Genomic DNA, 13,687 nt, shown 5'->3' with positions numbered 1-13,687 from the left:
CCTCCCCCCTATGCAGTGCCCCTAGTAGTTGTCCCCTCCCCCTATACAGTGCCCCTAGTAGTTGTCCCCTCCCCTTGTAGTGCCCCTACTAGCAGTAGTCCCCCTTTGTAATAGTAGTGCCCCCAGTAGTAGTCCCCCCCCCAGTTGTAGTCCCCCCCTTGAAGTGCTCCCCAGTTATAATCCCCAGTAGTGGTCCCCCCTTGTAGTGCCCCCAGTAGTGATCTCCCCCTTGTAGTGCCCCCAGTAGTGGTCCCTCCCTCTTGTAGTGCCCCCAGTCCAGTAGTGGTTCCCCCTTTGTAGTGCCCCCAGTAGTCCCCGCCCCTTGTAGTGCCCCCAGTAGTAGTAGTCCCCCCTTGTATTGCCCCCATTAGTAGTAGTCCCCCCCCTTGCAGTGCCTCCAGTAGTGGTTCCCCCCTTGTGGTGCCCCCAGTAGTGGTCTCCCCCTTGTAGTGCCAGCCTCCCCCCCAGTAGACACACGTAGTGAAAAAAAAAAAAAAACACCTGAATCCCCGGTCTCCCGCCTTCACCATCCGCCCACTGCGGGAGCCGGAAGATGGAGCGGCTCCTGCAGTGGATGCAGCAGCAGCTGAGAGTCTGACAGACTCTCATTGGCTGCTGCTTACAACAAACACACAGCTGCATGAGCCGGCGGCTGTGTGTTTGTCACTTGTGTAGCGCTGACCGAACTCCGTCCGGTCAGCGCTACACACGTGGTGCAGACTGCCCGCGGCCCGCATGACGCTGTGGCCCGGGGGGCACATGGCACCCTGCCCCCCGGCCCAGCCCGCCACTGGACCCGGGTAATGGTGCAGTGTAAACTGCGCAATCTGGGTCATGCCTAAAATTAGCTGATTGGTGGTTGTGGAGCAGTCACCTCCCACTTTTTAGGACCTAACAGGTTTAGCATGGCAGAACTGGGTTCAGTGTGAACAGGGCTGACCTGGGAGTCAGGGGCGTTTCTAGAGAGGAGGGGGCTGTGTGCATTCTCCCACACAGGCCCCCACCTCTCCGCCCGGCGGCCAGCAGCCCACTGAGCTGTGCGCAGCCAGCGCCGAAGTTATAGACTCTGGGCACTAGAGTGTGCCCGGCGTCTACAGTGTATGCACAGGTCACCGGGAAAATGGCCGCGGCGGCCACTTTCCCTGTACTGTGCATGCGCAGTCGATGGGAAAATGGCCGTCGCGTCTATTTTCCAGTCGTTTTACAGCACCGGACGCCCATGCCGACGTGGGACTCTGGAGAGATAAGTAATATTATGGGTGCAGGGTATGCGGTCCGAGGCCCCACTGAACCCAGGTGTTCGTGTTCCATGCACACCCTGCACCCAATATAGATAAGCCCCTGCTGGGAGTAATCCAGATCGAAGGTGCAGTGTAAATGGGGTCTGACCTGGGTTTGTTATCGTGGATTCGAGGTATTACATATGCTGCATCAGGTAATGAACCCAATCATACCGGATCTAAACAGTGTGATCACTGGGTGTGTGAGCCATTTTTAAAAAAATGCTGGAAATTGAACCATGCTTGCTCTATTTTTTGTCAATAATAATAATAATAATAATAATAATAATTAGCACTGACTTTAAATTTTTGGGCACGTTCATGCTGCATTTACCATTTGATGATTACAGGACAGGCCAAGCTTATATTGGTGTATGTAAGACCAGCATCCTGAGCTATATCTAACCTTTAAAAAAAAAAAGTTGGTTATTGTTACTGTGGAATGTATATTTTTAAAAGGTTCCTCACTGCATCTGCTATATTTCTGTGAAAGTATTTGACTAAATTAGTAGTAAATAAACTCCCGTTAGCATCAATGTATTCTGCAGAATACTTTCTATTAATACTTCACCTATCCATGACAGCAGTTCATTTGCATTATAGAATATCATTGTTATTTATATAGCGCACACATATTCCACAGCGCTTTACAGAGAATATTTTGGCCATTTACACCAGTCCCTGCCCCAGCAGAGCTTACTATCTATGTTCCCTATCACATGCACACACTCACATACTAGGGTTAATTTGTGTTGGAAGCCAATTAACATACCAGTATATTTTTGGAGTGTGGGAGGAAACCCACGCAAGCACATGGAGAATATACAAACTCCGCACAGGTAGGGCCGTGGTGGGAATCGAACCCACGACCTCAGTGCTGAGAGGCAGTAATGCTAACCATTACACCATCTGTGCTGCCCATATCATTTGTTCCACATACAGTACTTCCTGAACTGTTACCATCAATAACAAACAGTACTTGTCATAATACAATCACAGATTTATCACCAATTTATCACCTAGAAATAACATCAGGGCTGCCTGCATTCAGGAGAGACACGGGATCACACATGCCTACTCTCCCAGAAGTAGCGGGAGGCTCACGATTTTTCGTACCCCCAGTAGAGTATGCACTTTTCCCGCATTCCTGAGGAGAATTTTCAAGGAGATCGGTGGTTCGGTGGTCCCCAATTAGGGGGCGGGGCATAATGACACAATTCTACATAATTGTGACATTTGGCCCCACCCCTATTTAAATATGTGCCACCCCCATCTGCTTCACCCGGGGAGGAAAAATTAAAATGCATGACTTTGCTACATTTGGGAGGTGGTCCCACAAGGACAAATCAGACATGATTTTTTTTATACCATTATGTGGCTACATTTATTTATTTTCATTTTTCATTTATTTTAATATATGCATTTATTTTTGTTTTTTTTATTGCATTAAATTTGTGATATATATGATCCAACTGTCCATTGGTAATTTCATTTTACCGCTTGTTTTTTGCATCCTTTACTCAAGGGACTGTCACCCCCTTTACCAGCAGCTTACTGGACTCCCTGTTACTGGACTCCCTGACTTTCCATTTTCGAAGATTGTTTGTTCAGGTTTGGGTGATAAATTGTAGTCTAGAGGTGAAAACATTCTTCAGAATTTCTTTCGGCAAATCAAAAGCCACAATATCTGTGCGACACATTCTGCACTTGTATTAATAGAAATTACAGATTTTCAGCCACACCACACTGAGGCCCTGATTCAGAGCCAGACGCTCTGACAGAGCGCTCGATCTGAATCAGGGCCGTCCCTTCTCCTTTTTGGAGCGGCCTCCTGGCCGCTCGCATAGCTGTGGGTGACCACCCACAGCTATAGTGAGCGGCCAAAATGATGGTCGCGATGGTCAAGACCATCGCGACCATTGGGCTTGCGACGAGACCCTCCGGTAGGGTCTCGCTGGCGCAAGCCCTGGAGTGCTTTTGGCTCTATCAGAGCCAAAAGCACTCCCAATGACCTCACTAGTGAGGTCAGTGGGGCCGGCCCCAGACGGTAGGCGTTCCCATGGGAATGCCTCTGTCTGGGCAGCCACGACCCCGGCACGCCCACCAAAGGGGGCGTGCTGTCAATCACCATCGACAGCATGTCCCCTTTGGTGCGAGACCCATAACGACGGCTTGGCCATCGTTATTCGGGTCTCGCGCATGCGCACGAAGAAGCCGCCTCCGTCGTGCGCATGCGCACTTGGGCAACATCGACCCACTTGCGAGCGCTCGCGAACGGGTCTGAATCAGGCCCCGAGTCAGCATATGTCCGCCCACAAGGAGGATGACGTAGTCATGGGAAAACATAGAGAATATGGGCAGGTTATCGAGAATGCACACACACTGCTCGATATTGGGGCTCGAGGCCGAGATTTTCTGTCTTGGCCGACTGATCGGCTAATCAAAGGAATGCAATTGTGGTCGTTTTTTAAAAGTTTTATCTGCAAAATGCCAAAATGATCATTCATACACACTATACAATATATCAGGCCGATCACCTGATTATTGGCAAATTGGCCCAATAATTGCATGGTGTATCTAGCTTCACAGGGACCACTCATCAGAGGCCCAGGCTTCAATGTGTATACTGGGCACACTTGGATTCTCGGCTAGCGTGCCGAAAGAGTTCTACTTAATTCTTCCATCTCGGGGCACTAGTGCCAAGGTATACCTATGCCTATATCAGATTGCCCTGTTTCTTTGGGAGCCCCAGAGAAAATCCCTGCTCCTCTGCAAAGGTATTCTTCTCATTGGCAGGCTAATGCTTGTTTGCGCACAAACACTGGAAAAAAAGACAAAAATGATCATTCAATCTAACTGGTTAAATCAAATGAATTTAACCAATTTGAACAATCATTTTTGTCTGTTTTCCAGTGTTTAGACCAAATGGTTGAATGTCACTTACTCCCATACATTACCAGGTTTTTATTCCAACCGGCCAGATTGGACAGATAATTGTATAGTGTATGCCCAGCATAAGGGGACTTGTGAAGCCGAGGCTTTGCTTCTCTGGGTTAAAGTTTATCAGGCGTGCGCTGTCACCGGCTGTGCATGCACATACTGCAGAAAACCTTCCCCGGCAGCATTGACATGCTGGTGAGCAGGAGAAAACCCCCCCAAGTCTAGCCCCAGATTGCTAAATAGTGGCACAATTTTAATCTGTATTGCTGCAATAGCTGTGATACAGATTTGTAGCTTGTGCATAAATCTATATAAATGGACCCCTAATGCATCACTAGCCAGAGAATAATGTAAACTGGAATAAATTACCATTTGTCAGATAGTAACAGATGATTAGTTCCACTTTAAAGGGACCTATGTATTAATACTCACAGAACTGCCACAACTATTAAGGCTCTATATTGCGGATGATATTTTAATTTTTAATGAAAATTTCCGAGATATATACAATGAGAAACTCGCAGAGACAGCGTTTGTAGTAACTGCTGTCGCTGTGAGTTATATCCTCAGCATATTGTAGTCTTTCACTTCTGCGCACAGCGTCAGCGTCTGCCACCAGCCGGAAGCTGCGGGAGAGAGAACAGAAATCTATCTCCTGCTTGTAAGCCTTCTTAGGCCCGTATTCAATTTGAGCGGACCTGCGATACTTTTTCACCTCCCGGACATTTCACCTACTTCGCCTGTTTTGCAGGTGGAAAAGTATTGCGCGCGTATCGCCGTATTCAATTTTAAAGTACGCGAGAAGGGGACCCGACGAAACTTAAACAAGCGGAAAGTACTGTTAGTTTTGGGGAAATCAGCCTGAGACACCCCAAAAGATGCTCTGACATGGGGGTTCACTATGGTACCCCCCAATTTGGCTTGCTGAAGGTATTTGGTTTTTTTATACGGGCTCAATAGCTGCTAAATAGCGTTTTTGTATAAGTGATGCAGAATAGTATTCAGGAGGTTTTTTTGCAGAAAATAACTTATCCCAGCAAATTTGGGGTACTTGAAAATGGGGGTCAGCGTATTTTAAAGTTGCTAAAGTTAAGTTGAAAAAATTGTGATAAATCCACCTGCCGCAAGAAGGTGAAATGAAAAAAAAAAAAACACCTGGGGCATACTTGGGGACCCCCCCAGAGTCTAGTTCGCTAGTTTTTATCTTTGTCCCCCAACATTTTTATTTTTTGCCCGCAAATTCAAAGTAATTTTTTTGGGGTGTCCTTAAGTGTTTTTTTTATTTTTGACACAGTTTACCTTTGGGGGACTGTCTGAAGGCTGCACTGGGGTTCTCGCAATGTTTGGTGTTCACCCCAAAACCCCAATTCTGCACTTTTTTCCGCCTGCTATTCATAGGCGAATCTTTTTCACCTATTACATTGCATTGACTTTCCACCTAGGCGGAAAGTCTTCCATACTGAATACGGAGTAAAATCAAAACAGGCGAAAATGACATCATCGGTGAAAAGTTTTCGCCAAAAACACGTGAAAGCGGCTTTTCGCTCCAAATTGCACATGGGCCATAGGCTTAATGCAGTTTATGCCATCTGAAGATGGTGTCAAGTAAAAGTTTTGCTGTTTTGGGTTTGGTGCATAGGGCAGAGATCGTTATCCCTATTGATAATGTGATCTGCAGTACTAATTAGCACTCTCCAGGAGAGTTCTGTGAAATCTCCTGCATTGTGCTATGAGGATGAAGAAACTGCAGTTCCTACATATTTTTTTTTTAAAACATAAGACATAAACCCCTAAATATTATTTCAATAGTTTACTAAGCAGTGGTTTTATTAAAAAAACAAACAAACTTGAATTTTACAAATTTTTGCCGCCAGATTTAAAGAGGCAATAATACACAATGGGAAACCAGCATGATTTTGCATTTACTATTATTGCTCTTTTAAATATGGCAGGCAAAATCTGTAACATTCAAGGTTTTTGTATACCCGCTGCTAAGTAAATATGTCCAATGTGATTATTTGTATGTATTTCATTGTTCACAATATCCCTCTCTTGCAATGTTGATGGAAACATTTGTTTCCAATCTACCAAATAGTCTTTATATTCAGCCTCTTCCTGGGGAACCACAATCCAACCAGATTATATTAGTGAAACCACTGAATGGAAAAGGTGACAACACCTTGATTTGTATCCAAATAGGAGAAAAGTTTGTTTTGCCAAAACATGACCCCTGGTTAATGCTGTGCACGCTGTTCAGTATCATTATCCAACAGCTGAATTGTAATTGGACATTTCTAAAGGACGATCTGAATACATTGTTTCCCCTCCGTGTATGGAAATCACAATAAACCCACCTGGAGCCAGGTCTGAGGTCTGCATTTTCACATCAATGTCTATACAGAGTGTATTTCCAGGTAGTGCAGCAATGAAGAGACCAACGGGACACAAGTCGGTATAAAGTCGCTGTAAAGTCGCTGTATTCATCAAAAAGCAGCAAGGGGTCCGCATTCCAAATTGCTGCCACTGAGATACATATGGCTTATTTTTACACCCTGTAGCGAAAGCAGCACGGAGCTGGATTCTTAACCCTAATCTAATCACAGGGGTCATTTTAGGGTAATCAAATCCCCATCAATAAAAATAATGTATACCAGAGGCGTTATGGCTTCTGCCATAAAAATACACATGGATCTGATTATAGGACAGAGGCGTCTTGGCTACTAATGGGTTAACCAAGAGATAGGAAACCACTTGCACTGATCACACAGGTCACCTGCATTGGATAGATCCAGACAGAACATGGATCACTGATTAATGCATCTCCAAAGCCTGACCCTCATAGAAATCCAACAAGCGCACGGAAGAGTGACTGCACATGTTATATATATATATATATATATATATATATATATATATATATATATATATATATATATTCAAAAATTACCCAGGACATTTCCAATCTGTGGAGCTTTGGTTGCACATTAGGGGTAAAATACTATATGCAATAAACATTAGGGGTAACATACTATATGCAATTAACTTGCTACGTTCCTCACGTGTTTCAGCAGCGAAAGTCCCACTACCGGGTATGTGGAGGTCAGCCCCTGCATTACAGCCACACTGGAGGTAATAACAGATTTTCCATGTAACCTTAAGCTTGGGCAACCTGTGGTTTACCACCTGTTGTGGAACTACAGGGCACAGCATGGCAGGACTTGCAGCTCCACACCATATGGCGAGCTCCCAGCTCCTTACCTGTGCTGTGACTTGCTGTCCTTCCAGCTATAGAATCCTATTCTCCCTAAAATCTGACTATCCGCATCAGGAGAACCTGCAATGACTTTGATTGACATTCTTGTGGCGCAAGCTATGGACGGCTGTGATTCCATAATGGGACATGTTATTTATTGCAGAATGATTTTTATTTATTTTTTTAATACATACATCGGCAAAATACCACACTCTTATCATTTCACGGCCCCAGGGGAAGTGGAATTACAGTATTGATGTGATCTATTTTTGAGTAGTCTATAAAGATCAGTGGGAGGCAATGGATGGGGTGTTTACCTTCTAATATAACCTTGCTTTCCCTCGCTGACCTGAGTTTGAACCAGCGATTAGCCCTGCATCATAAGTTTAAGAACTAACTTACTGTTCCTTCCTTATTCCTCCCTGGATCCTGAACGTAAATACAATCTGAGAGGGGTGAACTGCAGGCCAGGCACTAATTTTATAAGATAGGAATATCTCTTGGTGCAAGTGTTTGATGTTCCACATCTAAGCACCTCATTATACTTCACACTGTAAAAAAAAAAATTGCAGGTCATTTTTCTGCAATAAGTACACTGCAGAGTCAGCGGCTGCTGTGCAGATATCCAACTACTAACCACTCCAGGATGTCCGAGGTACTGGGGTTCGCTGCATGGGACATAATCAGCCAATATTGCATTTTACAATCTTTTATAGTCATCCATAGCTGGTACTTTTTTTCTTCTATGTATTAGACCATTATACTATTAGATATGTATGGAAATGTGTACAAAATACGTTTTAAAATCCACTTACTCAAGTTGAAAGTTGATGTCGGTGGCTCTTGTGGAAGTGCCATCCAAAATCTTGGACACTGCAGCACTGGGCTATCCACAGTACCTGAACTATATACCTTTATGACTTGGAGGCCATTCTGTTGCACAACACATGTTTATTGATTAGTCAGCTATCAGTCCTTTTAAAAGTTTGGAATATTATTATTTGCATCCAAGTGGAATAATAATAAGCAAAATAAACCTTTCCCTAAATGGGATTAGCCACAGTACAGGATGCAATAGAAAAGTAAACAGCACACACCCTTCTATTAAATGGACCATTGACTTGCATAGCTACGGGGACAGCGGTTACAAAGCTCCCGAACATTGTGCTTGGGGAATTAACACCTTTTCAAAGGAGACGCTGCCGATTGTCTGAAGCTCGCTGGAGGTGGTAAAAGGATCCAAATGGTTAAAGATTTTGGGCAGCCTTGTCCCGGTGGGAGGAGTCCTGCAGGGATGCTACAATCCGCAATTAAAGATGAACTTTGGGTGAACTAATTTATCTGACCAAAGTAAGAAAAAAAGGGGGCAGAGCAGGGGAAAGTATATAAAGCAGAGACATGGGGCTGTGTGTAGTAAGTAGGGGAAACAGTAGACAGTTCAGGATCCTTTCAGCCCGAGTGCAGGTAGAAAGCAGTAGGTGTGTTAGTAATGGATCTTTACACGCTGGTCACCAGCACCCTGTGCACCTTGGTGCTGCCAGTTCTGCTCTTTTTCACCGCAGTCAAGTTGTGGGAACTCTACTGCTTGAGCCGCCGGGACACTGGCTGCAATTGGCCGCTGCCACCGGGCACCATGGGGCTGCCGTTTTTTGGAGAAACTTTGCAAATGGTCCTACAAGTAAGTACACTTATCCCTGCTTCTAAAGCATCTTGCTGCATGCTACAAGCTGTGTTGTATGGTGTGTTTGGGTGGCACCTGCTTTAGGCATGGCACCAGCTGGTGAAGCAGACACTTTTTTTTTTTCTATATAATATGTAATTGTTTAAATGCATAATCCATCTTGCTAAGATTTGTGTTTCCCAAATGCCTGTACAGTACACGTGTGATGGTTTATCGGGTACTACAAACGTGTATCATTTCTTTTTTTTTTTTCAAGAGACGTAAATTCCTCCAGCTGAAGCGCAGGAAGTATGGGCACATCTACAAGACGCATCTGTTTGGAACTCCCACAGTGCGCATCATGGGCGCAGACAACGTGCGCCAGATCCTGCTTGGAGAGCACAAATTGGTGTCTGTGCACTGGCCGGAATCGGTCCGTACCATCCTAGGCTCCGGGTGCCTATCCAACCTCCATAACTCCCAGCACAAGAACATGAAGAAAGTAAGTAAGGCAATGCGTTGTGTGCCACTCTCTGGGCTCGCTTTATCCGTGCGTAATTGCGCACTGGACCAAATCGGCTAGCAGTACTGTTGTGCTTCTGGGTAGATTATTATTATGAGCTATAGGTGTCCATGAGACCTATTTACAGTGACTGAATAAGCAGAGGAGTAAAATGACCTGCTAATACAGTTTACACATTGTAATAAATTACCACCGCCATCCAATGTCCAGTGCGTTATCTGCTTGTCCAGATCTTTGAATCCAAACCATGACCCTGTTGCTCCATATTAGATATTTCAATGCTCTCTGGTGTGATTCTAATCCACGGTTATGTAATATACAGGACACCTATAGATTCTATAATATGTAACTGATAAGTGTCTGTGTGGTTTTGATAAATCCATTAACTGCATTAGATCTGTTTGTGATAGAGGGAGGAGGAGGTTAATCCCTTCCCTGGTGCGTATCTCCAAGGGGGGCTAACTCATTTACCAACACCTATTTAAAAAGGATTACCTAGGTATGCGGGCTACCCTTTCACCTCTTTATGAATTAAAATTCCATTAGCATAGGGGCGATGGTGCCATGTTAACCCTTGGCAGGTAAGGCTGCGCTCTGACACTGACTGCAGGTGATGCTCCTTTCTCCCAGGTCATCATGCAAGCCTTCTCCCGGGAGGCGCTGGAGAACTACGTGCCAGTCATCGAGGAGGAGATGCGTAGCGCCATGGACTTGTGGCTGCAGAGCGGCTCCTGCGTCCTGGTCTACCCGGCGGTGAAGCGCCTGATGTTCCGCATAGCCATGAGAATCCTCCTCGGCTTTGAGCCCGAACAAATGGACGCCACACTGGAGCAGCCACTGGTTGAAGCCTTCGAAGAAATGATCCGGAATCTCTTCTCTCTCCCCATTGATGTCCCATTTAGCGGCCTCTACAGGGTGAGTGTGGACACTACATGTCATACAGGTAGAAACACTGTAGCTCTGCAGCTGTGGCACTAAAAGCACCAGCATGCCGGTTTAGCCTTTGGGAAAATATCCAGTGCATTTAAATGATTCATAATTGGTGTCTACTGTATGAGAATCTTTGTGTTCATGTGTTTTATTACCTCTCTGCTGTAGGGTCTGAGGGCGAGGAATATTATTCATGCCAAAATTGAAGAGAACATCAAGGAAAAGTTGCGTAAGGAATCAGATGGATCCTGTAAAGATGCTCTGCAGCTGCTGATTGATCATAGCAGGCGGAGCGGGGAGCCTGTGAACTTACAGGTACATGCAAGTGGCATGCATGCTTGGTGTAATACATTCTAATGCACTGGATTTTATCATCACTGCTGTTGTAATATCTGAATCCCTGGGGCTTGATGTTAAAGCTCTATCAAGTGTCCATATAATAATGTTCTTCCCTTTTATTTAGACACTGAAAGAATCCGCAACTGAACTCTTGTTTGGTGGGCATGGGACCACCGCCAGCGCAGCCACATCCTTAATCACGTTCCTTGGGCTTAACAAGGGAGTAGTGCAGAAGGTCCGACAAGAGCTTGACTCTAAGGTAATAATTTCTTGAGACTACCTGTAGCTGCTACTTGTTGCCTTATTTGCGCCATTACTTTTGTTCTGTGTATTTACCTAAGAGCGTAGCATTCCCTGACATCGCTATCACAGCAGCTCTCCTCTTCAGTGTACGATCTATCCTAAATGTCCTGGATTTTTTTATTTTGTAATCTAGAAGGAAAGTGGGGTAGAAGAAAATTCTCATAACTTTAAAATCAAAATCAATTTCACTGATTTATTCTCTCCAATTTAAGAAACCATTAGGGTAATGGGTACTCTTATTGGGATTGCTGCCTTTATACAATTGCGACTGATACCTGAGAATTAAATTTTTAGGGTCTTTTATCTAATAAACCTGATGAAAAGAAGGATCTGACGATAGACCTACTACAACAACTTACATACACTGGATGCGTCCTGAAGGAAACCCTCCGGCTTAGCCCTCCAGTTCCAGGAGGATTTCGAGTTGCGCTAAAAACCTTTGTATTAAATGTAAGTATATGTATGAAAAAAATTAGCTTGGTTAGAAATGTTTGTCGTCCTCCTTAAGCACTCTTTGGGGTATATTTACTCAAGTACGGGTTTTTAGAAGTGGAGATGTTGCCCATAGCAACCAAATTCTAGCTAATATCTTCTATAAGATGCTAGATAAATGTTAAGTAGAATCTGATTGGTTGCTATGGGCAACATCTCCACATCAGATTCTACTTAACATTTATCTAGCATCTTATAGAAGATATTAGCTAGAATCTGGTTGCTATGGGCAACATCTCCACTTCTAAATACCCGTACTTTAGTAAATATACCCCTTAATATTCAGGGAAAATTCTGATCTTGCAATGACCATTAGATTGTAAGCTTCTCTTGCTTAGTATGGTAACCAGATGCTACATTCAGTTTGTTTCACAGATGATTTACAGAATATGAATAGAATTCTATGTGTCTACTTTCCTTCAGGCACTAAAATGACATGTACTGTACGCAATCCGTACACCCTAAATTAATAAATTGTCTATAAAATGCCAACTAGCACAATCATTGCACTTTAGAACAAAAAAAATAGTAATGGCTATAAATGGCTTTTATATTTTAATTTGAGGTTTAACATTTACTACAGCTATTGTATTAGGCGGCTGTTACCTTGTCTTTATTGTACACTATCCCTAATGTAGAGAGGACTGCACCCTTTGATCTAATAGTGGTGAGTTCACAAGATCTTTTATAGCCATGATCAGGACATCTGACAACTTGCAGGCAATTTCATGCTTGTCACTTGGCTCCTGTGACCCTAATTGGTGACCGTTTTTTACAGTTTTACAGCATCCTGTAAGGCTGAACAGTGCTGGTTGTCACTTCTTCATAGTGTTATTACCTGCATTACCTTGACTGATTTATTTATGAAAGTTTTCTTCTCTATTTCTTTTAAGGGTTATCAAATTCCAAAAGGCTGGAATGTTATATATAGCATTGCAGATACACATGACGTTGCAGAGATCTTCCCTAACAAAGATGAGTTTGACCCAGATCGTTTTTTAACTCCTTTTCCCGAAGACTCCTCCAGATTTGGCTTCATTCCATTTGGCGGTGGCGTGCGCAGTTGTGTAGGCAAAGAGTTTGCCAAAATCCTCCTAAAGATCTTTATCGTTGAGCTGTGCCGAAATTGTGACTGGGAGCTGTTAAATGGACCGCCAGCCATGAAGACTGGCCCAATTGTCTATCCTGTGGACAATCTTCCGACACAATTCAAACCCTTCAATAGCACGGCTTAAACCCCCCCCCCCCCCAACTAATTAATCTCAACCCAACAAAGTACATATGTATAGCATCTTAAATTGTGTATATAGTGGCTTTTATAAAATCACTTATTTTATATTTAATTTGTACAGTATGCTCATTATTTATACATTTTATTGTTATTCCAAAAATTACTTTATGAACTTACGAGCACTCAAGGTGGGTCTGAACCCATGATTTGTTTCTGTAGATAAAGCTCTTAAAATGCCCCTTTGCATTTGTACTACTGGGTATGTTAGTACCTCTGTAAATGTGTTCTGTATATTATGAATTTCATGTCTTGAAATAAAATCTCTATACGACAATCTGTGTGACTTGTTACTTGTGTATTTTTGTAACACTCTGGTTACATTTTTGCACGTTACCCTTATAGTATTATTTTGGAATACACCAGTAAGTTCAGCAGCATAATATGGAAACTTTATGGGACTGACTCAGAATTCTGAGCAAAGCAAGACAAAAAGCAAGTAACTTTACACTTGGGTAAAACCAAGCTGCCCTGCAGGTGGGGCTGATGCAACATTTGCAGAGAGATTTAGACTTGGGGGGTGTGTTCATACTAAAATTTTAACTGTACTGTAAAAATAAAACTGTCCAGTATTTGTCGGCTACATGCAAAGGCAGAAAGTATTTACTCTGCATATATATAAATGTATTTGCATCCTTTGCATTGCAACATGGTTTTGCCAAGGTCTCTCCTCTTTTGC

At 43.6% G+C, this 13,687-nt stretch overlaps 1 protein-coding gene across 1 annotated transcript; it reads left to right on the top strand.

Moving 5' to 3' along the window:
- Positions 1-8,227: 8,227 nt before the first annotated feature.
- Positions 8,228-13,285, top strand: CYP26A1 (cytochrome P450 family 26 subfamily A member 1). Its single transcript, XM_088476988.1, has 7 exons — positions 8,228-9,151; positions 9,411-9,635; positions 10,287-10,571; positions 10,755-10,901; positions 11,050-11,184; positions 11,523-11,678; positions 12,614-13,285. The coding sequence occupies exons 1-7, from the start codon at positions 8,963-8,965 to the stop codon at positions 12,953-12,955; spliced, it is 1,479 nt and encodes a 492-aa protein (XP_088333114.1). The 5' UTR covers positions 8,228-8,962; the 3' UTR covers positions 12,956-13,285.
- The last annotated feature ends 402 nt before the right edge of the window (positions 13,286-13,687 follow it).

The sequence above is a fragment of the Taudactylus pleione genome, unplaced genomic scaffold (genome assembly GCF_031769625.1).
Source record: "Taudactylus pleione unplaced genomic scaffold, aTauple2 ptg000198l, whole genome shotgun sequence".
Classification (NCBI taxonomy): Eukaryota; Metazoa; Chordata; class Amphibia; order Anura; family Myobatrachidae; genus Taudactylus; species Taudactylus pleione.
The sequence above is the reverse complement of the archived record's forward strand: the minus strand, read 5'-3'. Positions and strand labels throughout refer to the sequence as shown.

Excerpts from the sequence above, each read along its gene's own strand:
- CYP26A1 (XM_088476988.1), top strand. The coding sequence starts at position 8,963 with ATGGATCTTTACACGCTGGTCACCAGCACCCTGTGCACCTTGGTGCTG. Across the intron at positions 9,152-9,410 it reads CTTTGCAAATGGTCCTACAA|AGACGTAAATTCCTCCAGCT; the intron begins GTAAGTACACTT and ends TTTTTTTTCAAG. Across the intron at positions 11,185-11,522 it reads GACAAGAGCTTGACTCTAAG|GGTCTTTTATCTAATAAACC; the intron begins GTAATAATTTCT and ends TTAAATTTTTAG.